This window comes from Ranitomeya imitator, chromosome 5 (genome assembly GCF_032444005.1).
Source record: "Ranitomeya imitator isolate aRanImi1 chromosome 5, aRanImi1.pri, whole genome shotgun sequence".
NCBI classification, from domain to species: Eukaryota; Metazoa; Chordata; class Amphibia; order Anura; family Dendrobatidae; genus Ranitomeya; species Ranitomeya imitator.
The window spans coordinates 134,027,569-134,046,780 of NC_091286.1; the positions used below are offsets into that span (position 1 = coordinate 134,027,569).

At 39.9% G+C, this 19,212-nt stretch overlaps 1 protein-coding gene across 5 annotated transcripts in view; it reads left to right on the forward strand.

Annotated features, from left to right (window-relative positions):
* STXBP5 (syntaxin binding protein 5) overlaps nt 1-19,212 on the forward strand; it is a 544,022-nt gene that overhangs the window by 400,518 nt on the left and 124,292 nt on the right. For 3 of the 5 annotated variants that reach the window (XM_069769165.1, XM_069769166.1, XM_069769168.1), the window contains exons 14-17: nt 1,093-1,133; nt 9,499-9,555; nt 9,989-10,209; nt 13,602-13,771. In XM_069769165.1, coding sequence (XP_069625266.1) covers nt 1,093-1,133; nt 9,499-9,555; nt 9,989-10,209; nt 13,602-13,771 — 489 coding nt within the window. The remainder of the gene's footprint in view (nt 1-1,092; nt 1,134-9,498; nt 9,556-9,988; nt 10,210-13,601; nt 13,772-19,212) is intronic. The other 2 variants (XM_069769167.1, XM_069769169.1) reach the window with 1 other exon arrangement.

Genomic DNA, 19,212 nt, shown 5'->3' on the forward strand with positions numbered 1-19,212 from the left:
ATGCATCACTAACCCTTTTATTTTCATTAAAAACATCGGTCTAATCATGTGCAAAAAGCACTTTATATAGTTAGATCGTACCTGCTCATTTAGTCATAGAGGTGTGCTTAATTTCATTCAGTCATGGTTGGCACCGCTTACACAATTTGAATGATATTCCCGGGGTTGTGCCAACGTCACTCAAACCTGCTTTAAAAAAAAATCCCATGTTTGCTCATTGTATCGTAGAGCTGCGCTTGTGCAGTGTTGATTGTAGAGCCGTGCTTGCACAATTTCAATCGGGGAGCTACGCATGCGCCATGATAAGCGTCTCCAGCCGCACAGTCAGTGAATCTGGGTACTACACACAGCTTCAGTGCACATGATTTGCTCCCCGATCAAAACTGCGCCAGCGAGGCTCTACGATGCCATCATTGGATTTTTTAATGTGGATTTGAGCGACGTTGGCGCAACATCGTTCAAATTGTAAGGGAGGCAACAACCGTGACTGAATGAAATGAAGCACACCCCTATGACTAAATGAGCAGATGTGATATAACTATATAAAGTGCTTTTTGCACATGATTAGACCGCCGTTTTTAATTTAAAAAAAGTTAGTTATGTACATTGCATCAGTAACGACTCACAGTTTACATGCTAAAAAGGGCATGACCGGTTCCCTTTTAAATTACATTTTAATTATTCTTGATGATAAAAGTTTATATAGTTGCACACAACTATTCTGCATCTATAAAGTAGTTCACAGACTATCCATATGTAACCCTTTGGTGCCACCATGAGGTACTGTATTGGCCCCAAGAATCAAGGCTTTGGTCATACCGAATACAACATGTTTGAAATCTGTAAGGAAAAATGTATAAATTCATGGATTACATTATTGCACATACGGTATATTTCTATGGGCGGTCTGTCTTGTTTCTGTGTCTTATTGATCCCAAATATGGCTGAGAATGAGGCCTCGTCAATGCCACATCAGCTAGTTTACATTGAGCAAGCTGTTCTGTCTGTATCCAAGCGTTCTATTTAATAAGTGTTGGTATGAGCAATGTTAAAAAATCCCTTTTAATAGATGTTTGTGTCTGTACTTTTCAGTCATGCGGATGGATCAATCAAATTTTGGGATGCGTCAGCAAGTAAGTTTTTTTGTTTTTGTTTTTTTTTCTAAATGAAAGCCGACCATGTACTTTGTTCTCTTATACTATTTGATGTGGGGAAAATACTGAGTGGCTATATCATTCTTTCTTTACTTGTAAAATCTCCATAATATCCTTGTGTGCATTCTTTGATCTGTGCTGCCTAGACTTGTTTCTTGTTTGGCCAATAGATCCTTACTATTTGTGTGAAAAGGTCTATTTGGAACAGAACATTGTTAGCTGCAGCTTCCACAATATTAAATAATCCTGGCTTTTCTAAAAGAAGACTTTTTTTTTAGAAAAAAAAACATATTTTAATTTAGAACTAAAGTGGTTTAGTCATTAAATAGAATGAGTGACTTTAATGTTTCCATATCGTTCTCTGTGATGGCACCACTGATGGTTGACCTCTCTATAGACAGTGGTAAAAAGGTCCTGTCACCACCATTGTTCCCTGAGCTTACAGCAATAGTGGTCTCTCTGGGTCCATGGGGGAGAGAAGGTGAAATATGAATGTGTGGTGCAGCATGATTCGAATGGTTGGATTTTCCTTTCTTTAATTCCAGATATACTTATTTTCCAGCATGTTGCTGACAAATTTGGAGTCCTACTACTTTTTACAGAGCTGATACAGCAGGATACAGTCTCTTGAATTTTGAATGCCCCTTCCGAAGATGTTGTTCTTTTACTTTATATCATAGCTATGACCTATATAGTGGCAGGTAAACGTTTGGACCCCTCCTGGTCAAAATTACTGTTACTGTGAGCAGCTAAGAAAGTTGTAGATTAAATGATTTTAAAAGGCCTAAAGAATTGTATTTCTTACATTTTAAAAATTGCAAAAGGGAAAATTGGATGATGCAAAAGTTTGGGTACCCTTGGAGATAGATGTGCTAGGATAACTTTGCCCAAGTTTCAGGCCTTAAGTAGCCTGTTAGAGTTATGGCTTGTTCACAATCATCGTTGGGAAAGGCCAGGTGATGCAAATTTCCCAACTGTATAAAAACCCAGCCACCTCCAAAAAAACAGCAGCCAAGGGTTCTTTTAGGGTATGTGCACACGTTGCGGATTTTGCTGCGGATCCGCAGCAGATTGGCCGCTGCGGATTTACGTCAGTTTTCCATGAGCTTACAGTACCATGTAAACCTATGGAAAACAAAATCCGCAGTGCACATGCTGCGTTGTTTATTCCGCAGCATGTCAATTCTTTGTGTGGATTCTGCAGCGGTTTACACCTGCTCCTCAATGGGAATCTGCACAAAAACCGCGGCAATTACGCAGTAAATCTGCAGTGCGGATTTACCAAAATCAGTGCAGAAAAATCCGCACACCATTCCGCAACGTTTGCACATACCCTACAGCAGCTTCCTAGCACTCTGAAACTGAAAATGGCGGAGGCCACAAAGCAGGAGAAGCCTGTAAGAAGATGTCAAAGGTTTTTCAAGTTGCCCTTTCCTCAGTTCGAAATGTAATTAAGAATTGGCAGTTAAAGAGACTGTCACCTGAATTTGGAGGGAACAATCTTCAGCCATAGGGGCGGGGTTTTCGGGTGTTTGATTCACCCTTTCCTTACCCACTGGCTGCATGCCGGCTGCAATATTGGATTGAAGTTCAATCTTGCCTTGCGCAGGCGTGTACTATGGAGGACAGAGAATGAACTTCAATCCAATATTGCAGCCTTCATGCAGCCGGCGGGTAAGGAAAGGGTGAATCAAACACCCGAAAACCCTGCCCCTATGGCTGAAGATTGTTCCCTCCAAATTCTGGTGACAGAGTCCCTTTAACAGGAACAGTGGAAGTCATAAGGTCTGGAAGACCAAGCAAACTTTCAGTGAGAGCTGCTCATAGGATTGCTAGAGAGGCAAATCAGAACCCCTGCTTGATTGCAAAAGACCTTCAGAAAGATTTAGCAGACTCTGGAGTTGTGGTACATTGTTCTACTGGTAAGAGAAACCTGCACAAATATGGCCATCATGGAAGAGTCATCAGAAGAAAACCTCTTCTGCATTCTCACCATAAAGTTCTGCGTCTGAAGTATACAAAATAACATTTAAAGAAGTCTGATGCATTTTGCAAAGAAAGTCCTGTGGTCATATGAGGTTAAAATAGAACTCTTTGGCCACAATGATCAAAGGTGTGTGTAGGGAGAAAAAAAATGTCACAGGCAGAGGGAAGAATGGATTTAATGAAATTTCAACAAATTCTAGATGCAAACATACCTCTATCTGTAATAAAAAAGCTGAAATTGAAAAAAGGATGACTTCTACAAATGGATCATTATTAGTGTTGATCGAATAGCTTTGGATAAGAGGTTATCCGAATAGCTATAGTGCTTGCTGAATAGCTGCCTCAGTAACCTGGATACCTTTCAGCACTCCTGATAATCACATGTTAGGTGCCGCAGCTGCATGTGTCGCGGCTGTGTGACGGTCATAACACATGCATGGAGAGGCCAACAAACATGCTCTCCATGCATGTGTTGTGACTGTCACACAGCCGTGACACGTGTACCTGCTGCACCGATCAGCTGATTGGGAGCGCTCTAGGTATCCAGGTTACCAAGGGACCTATTCAGATAAGCTCTTATCCGAAGCTATTCGATCAACACTAATCATTATCCTAAACACACGTCAAAATCCACAATAGACTACCTCAAAAGGCGCAAGCTGAAGGTTATACAATATCCCTCACAGTGCCCTAATTTGAAAATCTGTGGCTACACCTCAAAATAGCAGTACATGCAAAACGACCCTGGAATCTCACAGAACTAGAAGAATTTTTCAAGGCAGAATGGATGAAAATCCCTCAAAACAAAATTGGAATACTCTTATCTGGCTACAAAAAAATGTACAAGCTGTGATACTTTCAAAAAGAGGTGCTACTAGGTACTAACCATTCAGGGTGCCCAATCGTTTGCATCGGCCCATTTTCCTTTTCGCAATTTTTAAAACGTAAAAGATGAAATCGTGTGTTTTTTTTTTTTGCCTAAAATACAAAGGAAATGTGTCATCTTTAACTTTATGCCTTTTAGAGATCATTTAATTTTCAACTTGCTTAACAGTTCATATTAACAGTAATTGTGACCAGGGGTGCCCAACCTTTTACATGCCGCTGTAAGAAAAAGTTTGGTGTAAGGAAAAAATTTTTAAAAAAAAGAAAAATGTGTACTATTCACGCTAAAACATTTTTATCTAAATAGTTCAAAAAGGAAAAGAAAACTTTTTTTTTTTTTTAACTAGTAGATTGTGTAAAGGATTCGGAATGAATTCCATAAAGTCTTTGACATTTTATGTAACCTGTACTTATCAGATGTCTGTTTTTCCCCCCACACAAAATTCAAGCAATTTGGGGCAAAAAAAGAGAAATCTTTGGACGGTGATAGTCAAGTTCATGGTCAGGTGGGCAAGGACAAAGCAATTTCTAAAAAGGGGTTAGATTGCATCAAAATTCAGATATTTCCATAATAGAACAGATACTGCCCAACAAGACAAAAAGGCTTGATCTTTTGGAGAGTTTTCTTAAAGGGAACCTGTCGCCAGGTTTGGCCGATACGAGTTACGACCATCACTTTTCAGGGCTTATATTCAGCATTCTGTAATGCCGTGGATAAGCCCCCGATCCGACCTGCAAGAGAAGACTTTTATTATACTTATCTGCAAGGGGTCCGGTCCGATGGGTGTCGCAGGTCCTGGTCCGGTGCCTCCCATCTTATGATCGCCGCCCTCCTGCTTGCTTCATGACTTCCTGCATTGTGCTCCTCCATACTTATCTGCCTTGTTGAGGGCAGAGCAAATTCAGCAGGGCAGATAAGTATGCCTGTGCAGGAGCTCGATGACGGGGAGCCTGTGTGGATGACGCAGGGACACGTCATCCACATGAAGCAAGCAGGAGGGCGGCGATCATAAGATGGGAGGCACCGGATCAGGACTTGCGACACCCATTGGACCAGACCGCCCTGCAGGTGAGTATGTGTGTGTATATATATACCCTTCACCAGGTTTGGCCGATACCAGTTACGAAAACCGCCTTTCAGGGCTTAACTACAGTATATATATACTGTAGTTAAGCCCTGAAAGGCGGTTTTCGTAACTGGTATCGGCCAAACCTGGTGACGGGTTCCCTTTAAGGGCTTATGTTATACTCTATAGCAACCAACATGAAAATAAGACTGTTAAGCTTAAAGGTGTATTCCCATCTCCAAGATCCTATCCCAGTATGTAGTAAGTGTAATAATAATATAATCAGTTGCCTCCAATTAGAAATGTAGTATAGTTTTTCTGATTTGCTGTCTCTTTCCTAATGTGCAGGCATTGCAGGACCTTAGGTAGCCATGGATAAAGACCACTATCAACCAGCTAACTAATGGTCAATATGTCAGTGGTTGTAACCATGGATACCTAAGGTCCTGCAATGCATACACATAAAGAAAGAGACATGGCAAATCAGAAAAACTATATTACAATTGTAACTGGAGGTATTTATTAATATTATTAATATTATTATTACTACTTGTTGGAATAAGATTTTGGAGATGGGAATGCACCTTTAACCCCTTTACGACCTTGGACATACAGGTACGTCCAAGGTCGCCTCCCCCTGTTGGCTGTGTGCTCCGGTGATGAGCCTGCAGCTTTTCCCTCACATGTCAGCTGAGCATATCTACATCAAAATGGTATCAATAAAACAGTCAGGTGGGCCCTCCCCCAGCCGGCAAATCATGAAAAATGGAGATGCTACAGGGCTTGGAAAGTGGTGACTTTTTTTTTTTCTTTTTTTTTTTTTTCTTTACAAACTGGGTTTTTTTTTTAATTACTTAAAAACAAACAAAAAAACCCAACTATACATGTTTGATATCGATGAACTTGTAATGATCTGGAGAATCATAATGGCATGTCTTTCTTTCTTTTCAATGTTCTTTTTATTAAATTGAAACAAGTTTAAACATACAGTAGCAAGTTATAGCAAGAAAGGAGAGTTTAGTCCTAACATTCAGACCAGTATACGTGCATAAAACAGGAGCAGAGGGTCATGAGCGTAGATTTAGGTTAATAAGGATGTAGCTCTGCATTCCGACTAATACACTGTGGTATCTAGCGTAAAGTAACACAATAGTCTAAACAGTAAACGATTGAACTGTAGTATAAGACATTAATTATAACTTGTCTTGGTTGCTAACAGATAGAAATCCGAAAAGGAGGGGGAACTTACAATGGTGAAGTAGAGAGAGGAGAGTAGAGAAGGGGCTAGTGGGTGAAAAGAAGGGGGGTGGGGCGGTGAAGGTTGGAGAAGTAAAGGGAGGGGAGCACCATATAACAACCTCGGATGACGTTCAAATTAAATCTTCGGTTTCCACATGACAACGAGCTCTGTAAAGGGCCCATGGATGCCATATCTCTGTAAATGTTGGCTGTGAGTGGTGTACTGCGGCAACTAGCTCAGCCATTCGATATAATTGATCTATTTTCGCTAATTGGGAATGTGAGGGCACGTTAGTTGACTTCCAGTGTATAGGAATCGGTAGTTTAGCAGCTGCTATGATATTGCCGATAAGAGCAGTTAAACGATTGTATTCAGGCCCTAAAGGGAAGTTTGAGAGTGCAATTTTGGGTGTCCGTTTCAGTGTTTTCATAATGGCATGTCAATTTTAGTGAATTTAGTGATAAAAAAAAAAAAAAAATTGTGGAATTTTGTTTGCAACTTCGCCACACTTTCATTTTTTTCACCATTTTCCAGTACATTATATGGTAAATCAGTGGTGTCGCTCAAAACTACAACATGTCCCTCAAAACACAAGTTCTCATGTGGCCATATTGATGGGAAAAATAAAAGAAGTTATGGCTCTGGGAAGAAGGGGAGCAAAAAAAACCTGAAAAACCCGAGGTGGTGAAGGGCTTAAATATATGCTTTTCAATTGAATTGTCATGATAAAACTCTATTACACCTCAATGACAGTACTTTACTTTACCACCTAGGAGGTATTAAATCCCATATAACATTTTTTTATTGGTCAGAGAAAAATCTTCTTACCCATAATATCAGCTAAAACAAAAAAAAAAAAAGCTGTTACAGACTATATATACAAAGGAAGTAATCAGAAACCTAAGGCATTTTGGGGATGCCCATAATGGGTCTGTAAATGCAAGAAATGTAACTCCATCTCTTAGGTGGATATGAAATTAAAACATGTGCTTTTTCCAAATAATATATTCCAGGGCACTGCAAAGTCAGGATATACAAAGATCACACTAATAGTTCCTCATTGTCAAAAGAAAATCTTGTCTCAAAATTGATCCTCAACATATTCACTGCTTTATATGATGCAACCTTCTGCCTCAAGTAAGATCTGGCTTGTCACGGTTCACTCATCTAAGGAGGGAGCTTCCCTCAAAATGATCCCTCCATGGCAACTACACAACTACAAAAATGATGTTTTCTATTTGCTTTATATATATATAATTTTTTTTTTTGCTCTGTGTGGGGGAACATTTTCTGCTTCTATCTGATATTGCTAACCGTAACAACCTAGGTTTTCTTTTGGGAGACTGTTTGTCCAGGCCTAGCACCATTAGGGTAAGTTCACACAGGGTGTTTTTGCTGCTTTTTTTATGCTAATTCTCAGCTGCTTTTTACAGTATCAGCAAAGCCTCCGAGATTTCACAAATCTCATGCACACACATTTTTTTTGTGTCATCAGGATTTTGTGCCTTGTTTCTTTTTTTGGACATAGAGCATGTCACTTCTTTCAGCGTTTTTGCAACGTTTTTGAAGCGTTTTTTACCCATTGGCTTGAATGGGTTTTGAAATAACGCTGCAAAAATGCAGGTACCATTATTTGCAGCATTTTTACTGCAGAAAGTTAATGGACATTAGCATGGACAAAGAGACGCAAAAAAACACAACAAATCCGCACCAAAAACCCACCTAAACCTGCGTTTTTGCCACAGCTTCTTTCCTGCCAAGATTATTAGGTTTTGCTGCAGAAAAAAAAAGCAGCAAAAACGCCCTGTGTGAACTTACCCTTAAGGTACAGATTTGTATTATTATTTTTTTAAATAGTTAGTTGATCATTAAATGAATAAGGAAATTAATGAGCAGCTTCATGACCAAAATCTTTATTAAACGGAACCTGAGAGCTGATACATGCTGTCCTATCCACGGGGAAACTTACATAAGTCATTGGGTGTATGATCTCACCGAGGTATGTTTGATCCTGAAACACTGAGGAGTTTCAAAGATAGCCGCCAATGACAGTACGGAAGAGTAGTCGGACAGATGTGCACACCGGGAAAGACCTGTCAATCCAGGGTAGCTGGCAAAGAGAAGCCGCTGGTGACCCTCCTGTCCGACTAATGTCCTATGCGGCTTGGTCCCCAGCAGCCATTAAAGTATGTTTTTGTCCAACATCACACCATTTCAGAGTCAAAGATACCTAGCTGAGATCATACAGCCAGTGACTGATACACGTAGTCCAATTCACAGGCAGCATGTATTTGCTGTCAGGATCCCTTTATGCCAGATCAGCCTTTAGTGGAAATTGCATTTTGTGAGGCTTAGACCATAGAGCTTGTAGCCTCACTGGATTTTTAAAACCGATCCTGGAGTACGATTTTCTTGGCCATAATAAAATCTGATAGAAGCGATTGGGATATTCCGCCTTCCTTTCAGTTGGCCTCTCAAGATCTCAAAACATTAACTTCAACATCCGCCTTCCTTTCAGGTGGCCTCTCACAGATCTCAAACATTAACTTCAACATTAACTTTTTTTGAAAATAAAAAAATAGAATAATTTCACTCCTTGGCCATGAAACGGAAAGTTCAAAAATACCTGCTTCTTTCTCAGAAGTAGAGAAAGACGTTTTTAATTGAATTTCAAGCTAGAAACAAGGAGAAGAATATTACAAAGAATGCCATAGTAAGATTAATTAGGACCAAAGTTTTGTAATGTTAGATTGCAAGACATGGAGCTGGCAAGGAGCCCACTTTATGGTAGAATAAGAGCATACTTGTGTGCTGAGATGCAAAGCGACTACATGGTTCAGCCTCCCTACCTTTTGAAAGGTGACTTGATACATATGATAATGACTTGATAATGGCTTCACCTTTGGAAGGAAACTTTTCTAGGCTATTGTTCCCAGTAGTACCATCATGAGGGACGGTATGGAAAAAGGGAATTGGTCCTACAGGGAATTCTGATTCCATGAGTCCACCATGACGGCATCATTCTTTCCATCTAAATTTTCTCGTGCATGTGTGTGAGTGTTTTGTTGGTTAATAAATTTTTCAAATTGAAGGAGTCTGGTCTAGTAATCTGGTAAAGACTCCTAGATTGGACCTTTTAACCGCTCTCCGATTCCTGTCCCTCCAGAGGTCAACGATCAATGTGCAGAAATGCCATCACAGTGGACTGGAAACCAAGTTACTGGTAAAGCTCACTTTTTTTTTTTCTTCTCCCTGGTCTTTGGTGTAAACTAAGGGTAGGATATCTCCATTCTGATCAACTTTAGTAATGTCTCTGAACATGTGTAAAATGTGTGCTTTAGAAACTCACATGTAAGCTAATATATCTGTATACAGAATTACTACTACTTTTTATTTCATGTCTAAACATTCTCACTGATGAAAATTTCCTAAACTGTAACTTTTACCATAGATGTCGCCCTATGAAATATTATATATACAGTATTTTTAGTATTCTGTAACATCAGTTAGCCTGCACTTGAAAGATTAGGCTTTAACATTTTAGAATGCATGCCACTTTACCAGATTAAACAATGTTCAGCTTGGCAATAGTAAACGACCTTTTCTAAAGTAGTATTCTTCTACTGTTCCTAATTATTTATATATTTTTCCCCTAGTAACGTTGCAAATGTTGTATAAACTCAAGACAGCAAAAGTATTTGAGAAGTCTCGGAATAAAGAGGATAAACCTAGCACAGACATTGTGGATGAAGATCCTTATGCCATCCAGATGATCTCCTGGTGCCCAGAGAGCAGAATACTATGTGTGGCCGGTGTCTCAGCCCACGTCATCATTTATAGATTCAGCAAACAGGAAGTGACCGCAGACATCATCCCGGTAAAGACCATGCTTAAGTTTCGCATGCCTGTTTAAGTGTGACGCCTAAAGATTTTATGCCCCCTATTAATTGATGACATCTATCATCCATAATAAATAATAATTATCTGCAATAATTATTATTATTCCAATGTCACTTTCCCTTGATTGCAAACAGAATTGGGAGCATCCATTTGCCACACAACATGGATTAATTAGAAAGAATTGTTAAAAAAAAATAAATAATTGGAACTAGACAAAATACAAGTGGCAGTAAAGCAGAAATTGACATACTTTGCCATCTAGAAACATTTACCGCTGTAATGTAATGTTTTGGAATTTCCATTTCTGAAAAACAGAATTCCCATTTTAAAAAGGCACCTCAAATGATAAAAGAAGAGCAAACCCCCCCACAGCTGTAGATATGTATAACATGTTATGGGTCTTTTCATGCCTCTGCATTTGCCAGCCAAAACTATGAATTAAGGAGCTTAGATTTGGGTATTGTATTGCCCAAAATACATATTCACTTTTAAAGGGAATCTGTCACCTAATTTTGGCCCTATAAGCTTCGGCCACCGCCATCAGGGGCTTATCTACATAATTCTGTAATGCTATAGATAAGCCCCCCATGTAATCTTAAAGATAAGAAAACTAGTTAGATTATACTCACCTGGGTGGGGGCGGTTCAGTCCGATAGGCGTCGCAGGTCCGGGTCCGGCGGCTCCCATCTTCATACGATGTCGTCCTCTTCCTTGCTGCTGTCTCATCTCCTGCGCAGGCATAATTATCTGCCCTGTTGAAGGCAGAGCTAAGTACTGCAGTGCGCATTTCCTGGGAAATGGCAGAGAGGGCCTGCGCACTGCAGTACTTTACACTGCCCTCAACAGGGCAGAGAATTACGCCTGCGCAGGAGTCGAGACAGCAGCAAGGAAGAAGACGACATTGTATGAAGATGGGAGGTGCCGGACCAAGACCTGCGACGCTCATCGGACTGGACCACTCCGGACCGCCCTCCCAGGTTAGTATAATCTAACTTGTTTTTCTTATCTTTCAGATGACATCGGGGGGCTTATCTACAGCATTACAGAATGCTGTAGATAAGCCCTTGATGCCAGTGGTCGAAGCTGATAGGGCCAAAATTAGGTGATATATTCCCTTTAATCGATTTTGGGGTACCACAGATCCGGAGTCAATATTTAATATGCAGGTCAAATAGCAGGATGAGAATTTTTACGTATTGGTTCTGTTTCTGTGTAAAGGAATAAAAACAGAAGGGAGGCTTACTCGCCAACACCAGGTCACAATATCAAAGCACTACAGGATGTGGCAGACGCCCATGATAAAGGCGGGGGCAGTGTAGGTGCACAATACTGATGAAACAACCACTCATAAGCCTACTGTTCATGGAGGTGGTGGTTGTCTAGTATCATAAATACACACAGATGAGACATGTGTAGAGCACCAGTCCTACAGATACGTGTGGATCACAGTGTCTGACTTACAACTTGTTAGTGACTCCCATACTAATAGAACAGCTGGGCTGCCCAGCATTATATATGTGCACCCCACTGGGACAGGCAACCCAGTTTACCCAGCACTAAAAGGTCTGGCTGCATCCTGCATAAAAATGGAAAAATGTCTAATAAAAATTATAAAATGCATGCGGTATTAGTTGATATTTTGGCCAGAATATGCAAACTTGCAACCCAAGTTAAAGGTCCTCATTGTTTGGTGAGTCCCTACATTAAACTTAAAACCAACTCACTGAAAGCCGTCATGGTCATTATTTTTAACCCCTTAATGACTGCCAATACGTCTTTTAACTGACCTAAGGTATAAGGGAATAACATCCCCATACAGGTGACAATCCAGCAGCTGTCGGCTGTCCACTGTAGCTGACAACTTGCTGCATCAGCCACGATCAGTCTTTGCACCGTCCATATCTGTTTAACCCCTTAGATGCTGCTGTCAATAGTGACTACATCATATAAATGGTTAATAGTGTGGGGGCTTCCTCTTTATCCCAATTGGTGCCAAGAGATCACAATTGTGTGGTCCTGATGTTTGCCATGGCAATTCATGACCAAATAGCGGCCTTAGAGTCTGATGGCTGTTGTAACCTGTTCAGAAGTTCGAGACATTTAGGTGGTAAAAATACACATTTTCATTTGTCACGCCACTTTCCATTCATTCCTGAAAATCACCTGAAGGGTTAATAAACTACCTGACTGCAGTTTTCAATATGTCAGGGGGTGCTGTTTTTAAAATGGTATCAGTTTTGGGGGTTTCTAATATATTGGTCCCGCAAAAGCACTTCAAACATGGATAGGTCCCTAAAAAAAGAAATTTTGAAAATTTCCTTGAAAAAAATGATAAATTGCTGTTACATTTTTAAACTTCCTAAAATGCTAACAAAATAAAAGAACCTTTTACAAATGGTGCTGATGTAAAGCCGACATGTGGGAAAAGTTATTTATTAATGTTTTGCTGTGGTATGGCCATCTGGATTCAAGGGATAATCATTCAAAGTTTGAAAATTGCTAATTTTTTAACATTTTTCTTAAATTTCTGATTTTTTTTTTATAAATAAACACAGTAATAATAATTTTATTTAGCGCCAACATATTCCGCAGCGCTTTACAAATTATAGATGGGATTTGTACAGACAATAGACATTACAGCATAACAATAATCACCGTTCAAAATAGATACACAAAACATTTTCAGTTAAATTTACCATTATCATAAAGTATAATGTGTCATGAAAAAAACAGTCTCAAAATGACTGGAATTTCTCAAAGCGTTCCAGAGTTATTGCCACATAAAGTGACACTGGTCAGAATTTAAAAATTTGGCTCCGTCACTAAGGGTTTAATATTTTTCTTCGCATATCTCCTACCAATGTGAAAGCATAACTGCTCTTTGTCATTTATTGGTTCTTTTTTTTATCTGTTAAAAGGGTGTAACGTTGAGCCAGAATGGAGATCTGCTCTATGCGAACAGACTAATGTCCTTGTCGCATACACATTTATGTAAAGGGCCACCATGTCAAACTATTTTATCTTTACTCCAGAGTAAACGCCTGTCAGCCTGCAGCTTCCACCTACAGAATCGCCAGAAGTGAGGCTATCGGCTAAGCTCTGGACAATACAACCCTTTTAAACCGTGGACTATGCTAGCGTCAATTACCTTTTGTTGCTGCTGATTTTTTATTTCTGTTTCGAGAAGTTATTTACTACTTGAGTGATATTTAGTGCAACACCATGAACATTGTAAAAAAAATGGTCCAATATGTTGCTAGTTATTCTGCTGATACACATTGGCTAAAAAAAAACAAAAAACTTTTGACTTGGTTCTTGAATTTCATGTGGTCTTTCTGCATTTCTTTATATTTTGTGGATGACTTTAAGATGCTGGAAGTAAGATTGCTTTATGAAATTGGTGAACTAGAGTCCCCGGACATTGAACAAGTGCCAACACCCAGTGGACCTTCTAACTCCCAACCCATAACGCTTCAGTCTCACCCATCCACAAGCAGCAGTTCATCTGATGGGATTCGTGACAATGTACCCTGTTTAAAGTAAGAATTATTTTATGATTTTTTTTCATGGCATTTCAAGTGTACTAGCTAAATGTGAACCTGAGGACTGACTTCATTATTTAGAGAATATGGATTTTTGTTAAATCGGTCTGGTTTAAAATGCTACAGGCTTTGTGATACCTTGATTATAAGGCTCGCTCGGAGATCATTGATGAGGTGAAAGATGTGAAGTGGTCAGTGTCCTTTCTTAAATCATAATCATAAATCAGTAGTACAGGGTAATATAAGATACTTTACAGTACAATTTATTAAAGAAATGTACTTCTTTCTCCACTTATGAGATACTAATCTTATATTTCCTCATGAATGTTCATCGTTTTCTTTAAAAAAAAAAAAAAAAAAAAAAAACTACCAAAATTTGTCTTGGACAAGACGAACTGCAGCTACTCTATTCCGTAATGATTTATGACTGTCCTGCGTGCTGCTTTCTCTACGTGTGTGCTACAAACAGGAGAGCAGGAGTCCCTGAGGGTATGTGCACAAGTTGCGGATTTGCCTGTTGAATGTTCTGTGCAAATTCTTCCTCTTTTGGCCGAAAACGTAGTTGAAAATCCACGCGTATTTGATGTGTTTTTTATGTGAATTTTCATGCGGATTTGTATGCGTTTTTGTAAGCTAAATAAAGATCTATTATTTAGCAAAAAAAATGTTTGCACACACAGATAGATAGATAGATAATAGATAGATGGATTGATATAGATAGACTAGATGGTAGCCCGATTCTAACGCATCGGGTATTCTAGAATATGTATGTAGTTTATTTATGAAGATTTTAGAATAATACATTCAACACACAGGATTTGGCCGGCCGCGAATTGGTGCGGGAGTTGAACCACGCTTCGCTAATTGTTCGCGGCCGGCCACGTAGTATATAGCACAGCCACGTAGTATATAGCACAGCCCACGGAGTATATAGCACAGCCGACAGAGTATATAGCAGAGCCACGTAGTAGCAAAGCCATGTAGTATATAACACAGCCCCCGGAGTGTATAAAAGCCCACATAGCAAATAACACAGCTCACTTAGTATATAACATCCCACGCACGTAGTGTATAACACAGGCCATGTAGTGTATAACACAGGCCACGTAGTGTATAACACAGGCCACGTAGTGTATAACACAGGCCGCGTAGTGTATAGCACAGGCCGCGTAGTGTATAGCACAGGCCGCGTAGTGTATAGCACAGGCCACGTAGTATATTGCACAGCCCAAGTAGTACATTGCACAGCCCAAGTAGTACATTTCACAGCCCACGCAGTGTATAGCACAGCCCGCGCAGTGTATTGCACAGCCCGCGCAGTGTATTGCACAGCCCGCGCAGTGTATTGCACAGCCCGCGCAGTGTATTGCACAGCCCGCGCAGTGTATTGCACAGCCCGCGCAGTGTATTGCACAGCCCGCGCAGTGTATTGCACAGCCCGCGCAGTGTATTGCACAGCCCGCGCAGTGTATTGCACAGCCCGCGCAGTGTATTGCACAGCCCGCGCAGTGTATTGCACAGCCCGCGTAGTATATTGCCCAGCCCACGTAGTATATAGCAATGTGGGCATCATATCCCTGTTAAAAAAAAAAAAAAAAAAAAAAAAGAATTAAAATAAAAAAATAGTTATATACTCACCTTCCGTTGGCCCCCGGATCCAGGAAGCGTTTACCGACGCTCCTTGCGCGCTCCGGTCTCAAGAGTGCATTGCGGTCTCGCGAGATGACGTTGCGGTCTCGCGGGACCGATACGTCGTCATCTCACGAGATCACAATGCATGGAGTGGTCACCGGAGCGTCGCAAGGAGCGGGAAAGGCCGACGGACGGTGAGTATATAACGATTTTTTATTTTTTTTTATTATTTTTAACATTAGATCTTTTTACTATTGATGCTGCATAGGCAGCATCAATAGTAAAAAGTTGGTCACACAGGGTTAATAGCAACGTTAATGGAGTGCGTTACACCGCACCATAACGCGGTCTGTTAGCGCTGCCATTAACCCTGTGTGAGCGCTGACTGAAGGGGAGGAAGCAATGGTGGCCACGTTTTGCCACGACCAATCAGCGACTTGGATTTCCATGACAGACATAGGCCGCGACCAATGAGTATCCAAGACAGACAGACAGACGGAAGTGACCCTTAGACAATTATATAGTAGATGGATTGATATAGATAGATGGATTGATATAGATAGATGGTTTGATATAGATTGAGATATAGATAATAGATATAGATCTATAGATAGATATCTAATACCAAACCCGATGTCTAATAATGAACATAATAAAATGGTTCATAAAGAGTTAAATAAACACACACAAACACAGAATCTGCGTTAGACCGGGGTCACACTTGCGAGAAACTTGCAAGAGACTCGTACCAGAGCATTCGGCTGCATGGAAATACATGCAGCCGCACAGTCTGGTCCCGAGTGCCGGCTGCAGTGTCGGCTATTGAGGTGCGAGTTTATCACAGGTGTTATCCCGGCCTTAAATGCAATATCTGTTTTAATTTTTTTTTTTTTTTAATGGCGTGGGCTCAAGTGCAATTTTCCTAACCAGAGCGGGAAAGCCAGCGACTGGGGGCAGATGTTTATATCCTGGTGAGGGGGTAATACCCATCGAGCTTCCCAGGCTATTAATATCAGCTCACAGCTGTATACTTAACCTTTACTGGCTATTAAAATAGGGGAGCCCCCAAAAAATGACGTGGGGTCCCCCTATAATTAGCCAGAAATGGCTCTGCAGACAGATGTGGGCTGATATTCATAGCCTAGTAAGGGACCATGCATATTGCCTCCGCCCCGGCTACAAACACCAGCTCTCAGCCTCCCCAGAAATGGCGCCTCTCTAAGATGCGCCAATTCCGGCACTTAGCCTCTCTCTTCCCACTTGCATGGCAAGTGGGGTAATATTTGTGAGGTTTATGTCACCTTTGTATTGTAAAGTGACATTAAGCCCGGCTTAGTAATGGAGAGGTATCAATAAGACGCCTATCCATTACTAATCCTATATTTATTAAAGGGTTAAATAAAGACACAGCCAGAATAAAGTATTTTAATTAAGTAAGACACCACACAGTTTTACCATTTTAGTTTTACTCCTAATCCATGCGACGCCCTCGAACTCCTGTAATAAAATAACATAATAACATAATAACATAGTAACATAGTTAGTAAGGCCGAAAAAAGACATTTGTCCATCCAGTTCAGCCTATATTCCATCATAATAAATCCCCAGATCTACGTCCTTCTACAGAACCTAATAATTGTATGATACAATATTGTTCTGCTCCAGGAAGACATCCAGGCCTCTCTTGAACCCCTCGACTGAGTTCGCCATCACCACCTCCTCAGGCAAGCAATTCCATATTCTCACTGCCCTAACAGTAAAGAATCCTCTTCTATGTTGGTGGAAAAACCTTCTCTCCTCCAGACGCAAAGAATGCCCCCTTGTGCCCGTCACCTTCCTTGGTATAAACAGATCCTCAGCGAGATATTTGTATTGTCCCCTTATATACTTATACATGGTCATTAGATCGCCCCTCAGTCGTCTTTTTTCTAGACTAAATAATCCTAATTTCGCTAATCTATCTGGGTATTGTTGTTCTCCCATCCCCTTTATTAATTTTGTTGCCCTCCTTTGTACTCTCTCTAGTTCTATTATATCCTTCCTGAGCACCGGTGCCCAAAACTGGACACAGTACTCCATGTGCGGTCTAACTAGGGATTTGTACAGAGGCAGTATAATGCTCTCATCATGTGTATCCAGACCTCTTTTAATGCACCCCATGATCCTGTTTGCCTTGGCAGCTGCTGCCTGGCACTGGGTGCTCCAGGTAAGTTTATCATTAACTAGGATCCCCAAGTCCTTCTCCCTGTCAGATTTACCCAGTGGTTTCCCATTCAGTGTGTAATGGTGATATTGATTCCTTCTTCCCATGTGTATAACCTTACATTTATCATTGTTAAACCTCATCTGCCACCTTTCAGCCCAAGTTTCCAACTTATCCAGATCCATCTGTAGCAGAATACTATCTTCTCTTGTATTAACTGCTTTACATAGTTTTGTATCATCTGCAAATATCGATATTTTACTGTGTAAACCTTCTACCAGATCATTAATGAATATGTTGAAGAGAACAGGTCCCAATACCGACCCCTGCGGTACCCCACTGGTCACAGCGACCCAGTTAGAGACTATACCATTTATAACCACCCTCTGCTTTCTATCACTAAGCCAGTTACTAACCCATTTACACACATTTTCCCCCAGACCAAAATAAAATAAACCAACAGTATACTCCCTGTTCCACTGTAATCCATTTAATAACGAGTGTCCCGCCACGATCTCCCATGTAGAGCTGTCACATCGTGCCCCCGGAAGAAGGCATTAGCCGAAACGTACGTAGGGACTGAGCACCTATAGGTATGTGGAGCCTCTGTCAGTAATTTGTTTTTATTCTATTTATGCTGCTATTATAGCAGCGGACCTAGTAAGACACTATTTGCACTTTACTTTGGTAAGTTTATGGTTGCCCTATATTTTTTGCTGCACTACTTGTCCTGTGGCCCAGTGTGGTATTGGTGCAATATAGAGACTCAATACTGGTCATTAGCATTTGCACATGTGCACTTTATAGCGGTATACCTTATTTATATGCAGGGATTGCTATATTGAATACAAATTTTGTTACACCTTTTTTCCTTTGCCTTTGTTATTTATAGTTATTTATTTAGCACTTTTTAGCACTATTGTGCACATATATATATATATATATATATATATATATATATATATATATATATATATATATATTTTGTAGTTTCGGTAGTGCAATATATGAGATATATTTAGCGTTTTTTCATCCCTTCTTAGTTGTTATACACGTTTATATATTTTTGTGGTTTTACTTTTTGCATTATTTATTCTATATATTTTTCGAGTGCAATTTATTGGGTACATTTAGCGCTATTTACTTCGGTTTATTGTCACATATAAATTTTGATTATATATATATACATTGCACATTATTTGCAATTTTTACTAAAATACACTATTTTTCACTTTTTAGCGAATAGGGATTTTTCATTTTACACTTGTATAGTTTTTTCATTATTTGTATTCATCAGTCCTTTCTAGTGCAATATAATTGTATTATATGAATACAGGGTCTATATTTCATATTTGATATGTTGAGGTGCTCCATCATGCTATTGTAGTGTGTTTGATAATTATCAGCTTTATTATGTACAGTATTATTTTTTAATATTATTATTATTATTAATAAAAAATTATTTTAATACTGTGTCTGTGTATTGCACTTTTCTGTTTTGGATGATTCAACGTGTGCACATAGCCTAATGCGTCTGTGTACAGTGCATGTGAGACATCATAGCAGCTAGTGTCTGTCAGCTAGTACGTAGACAACTGAAATT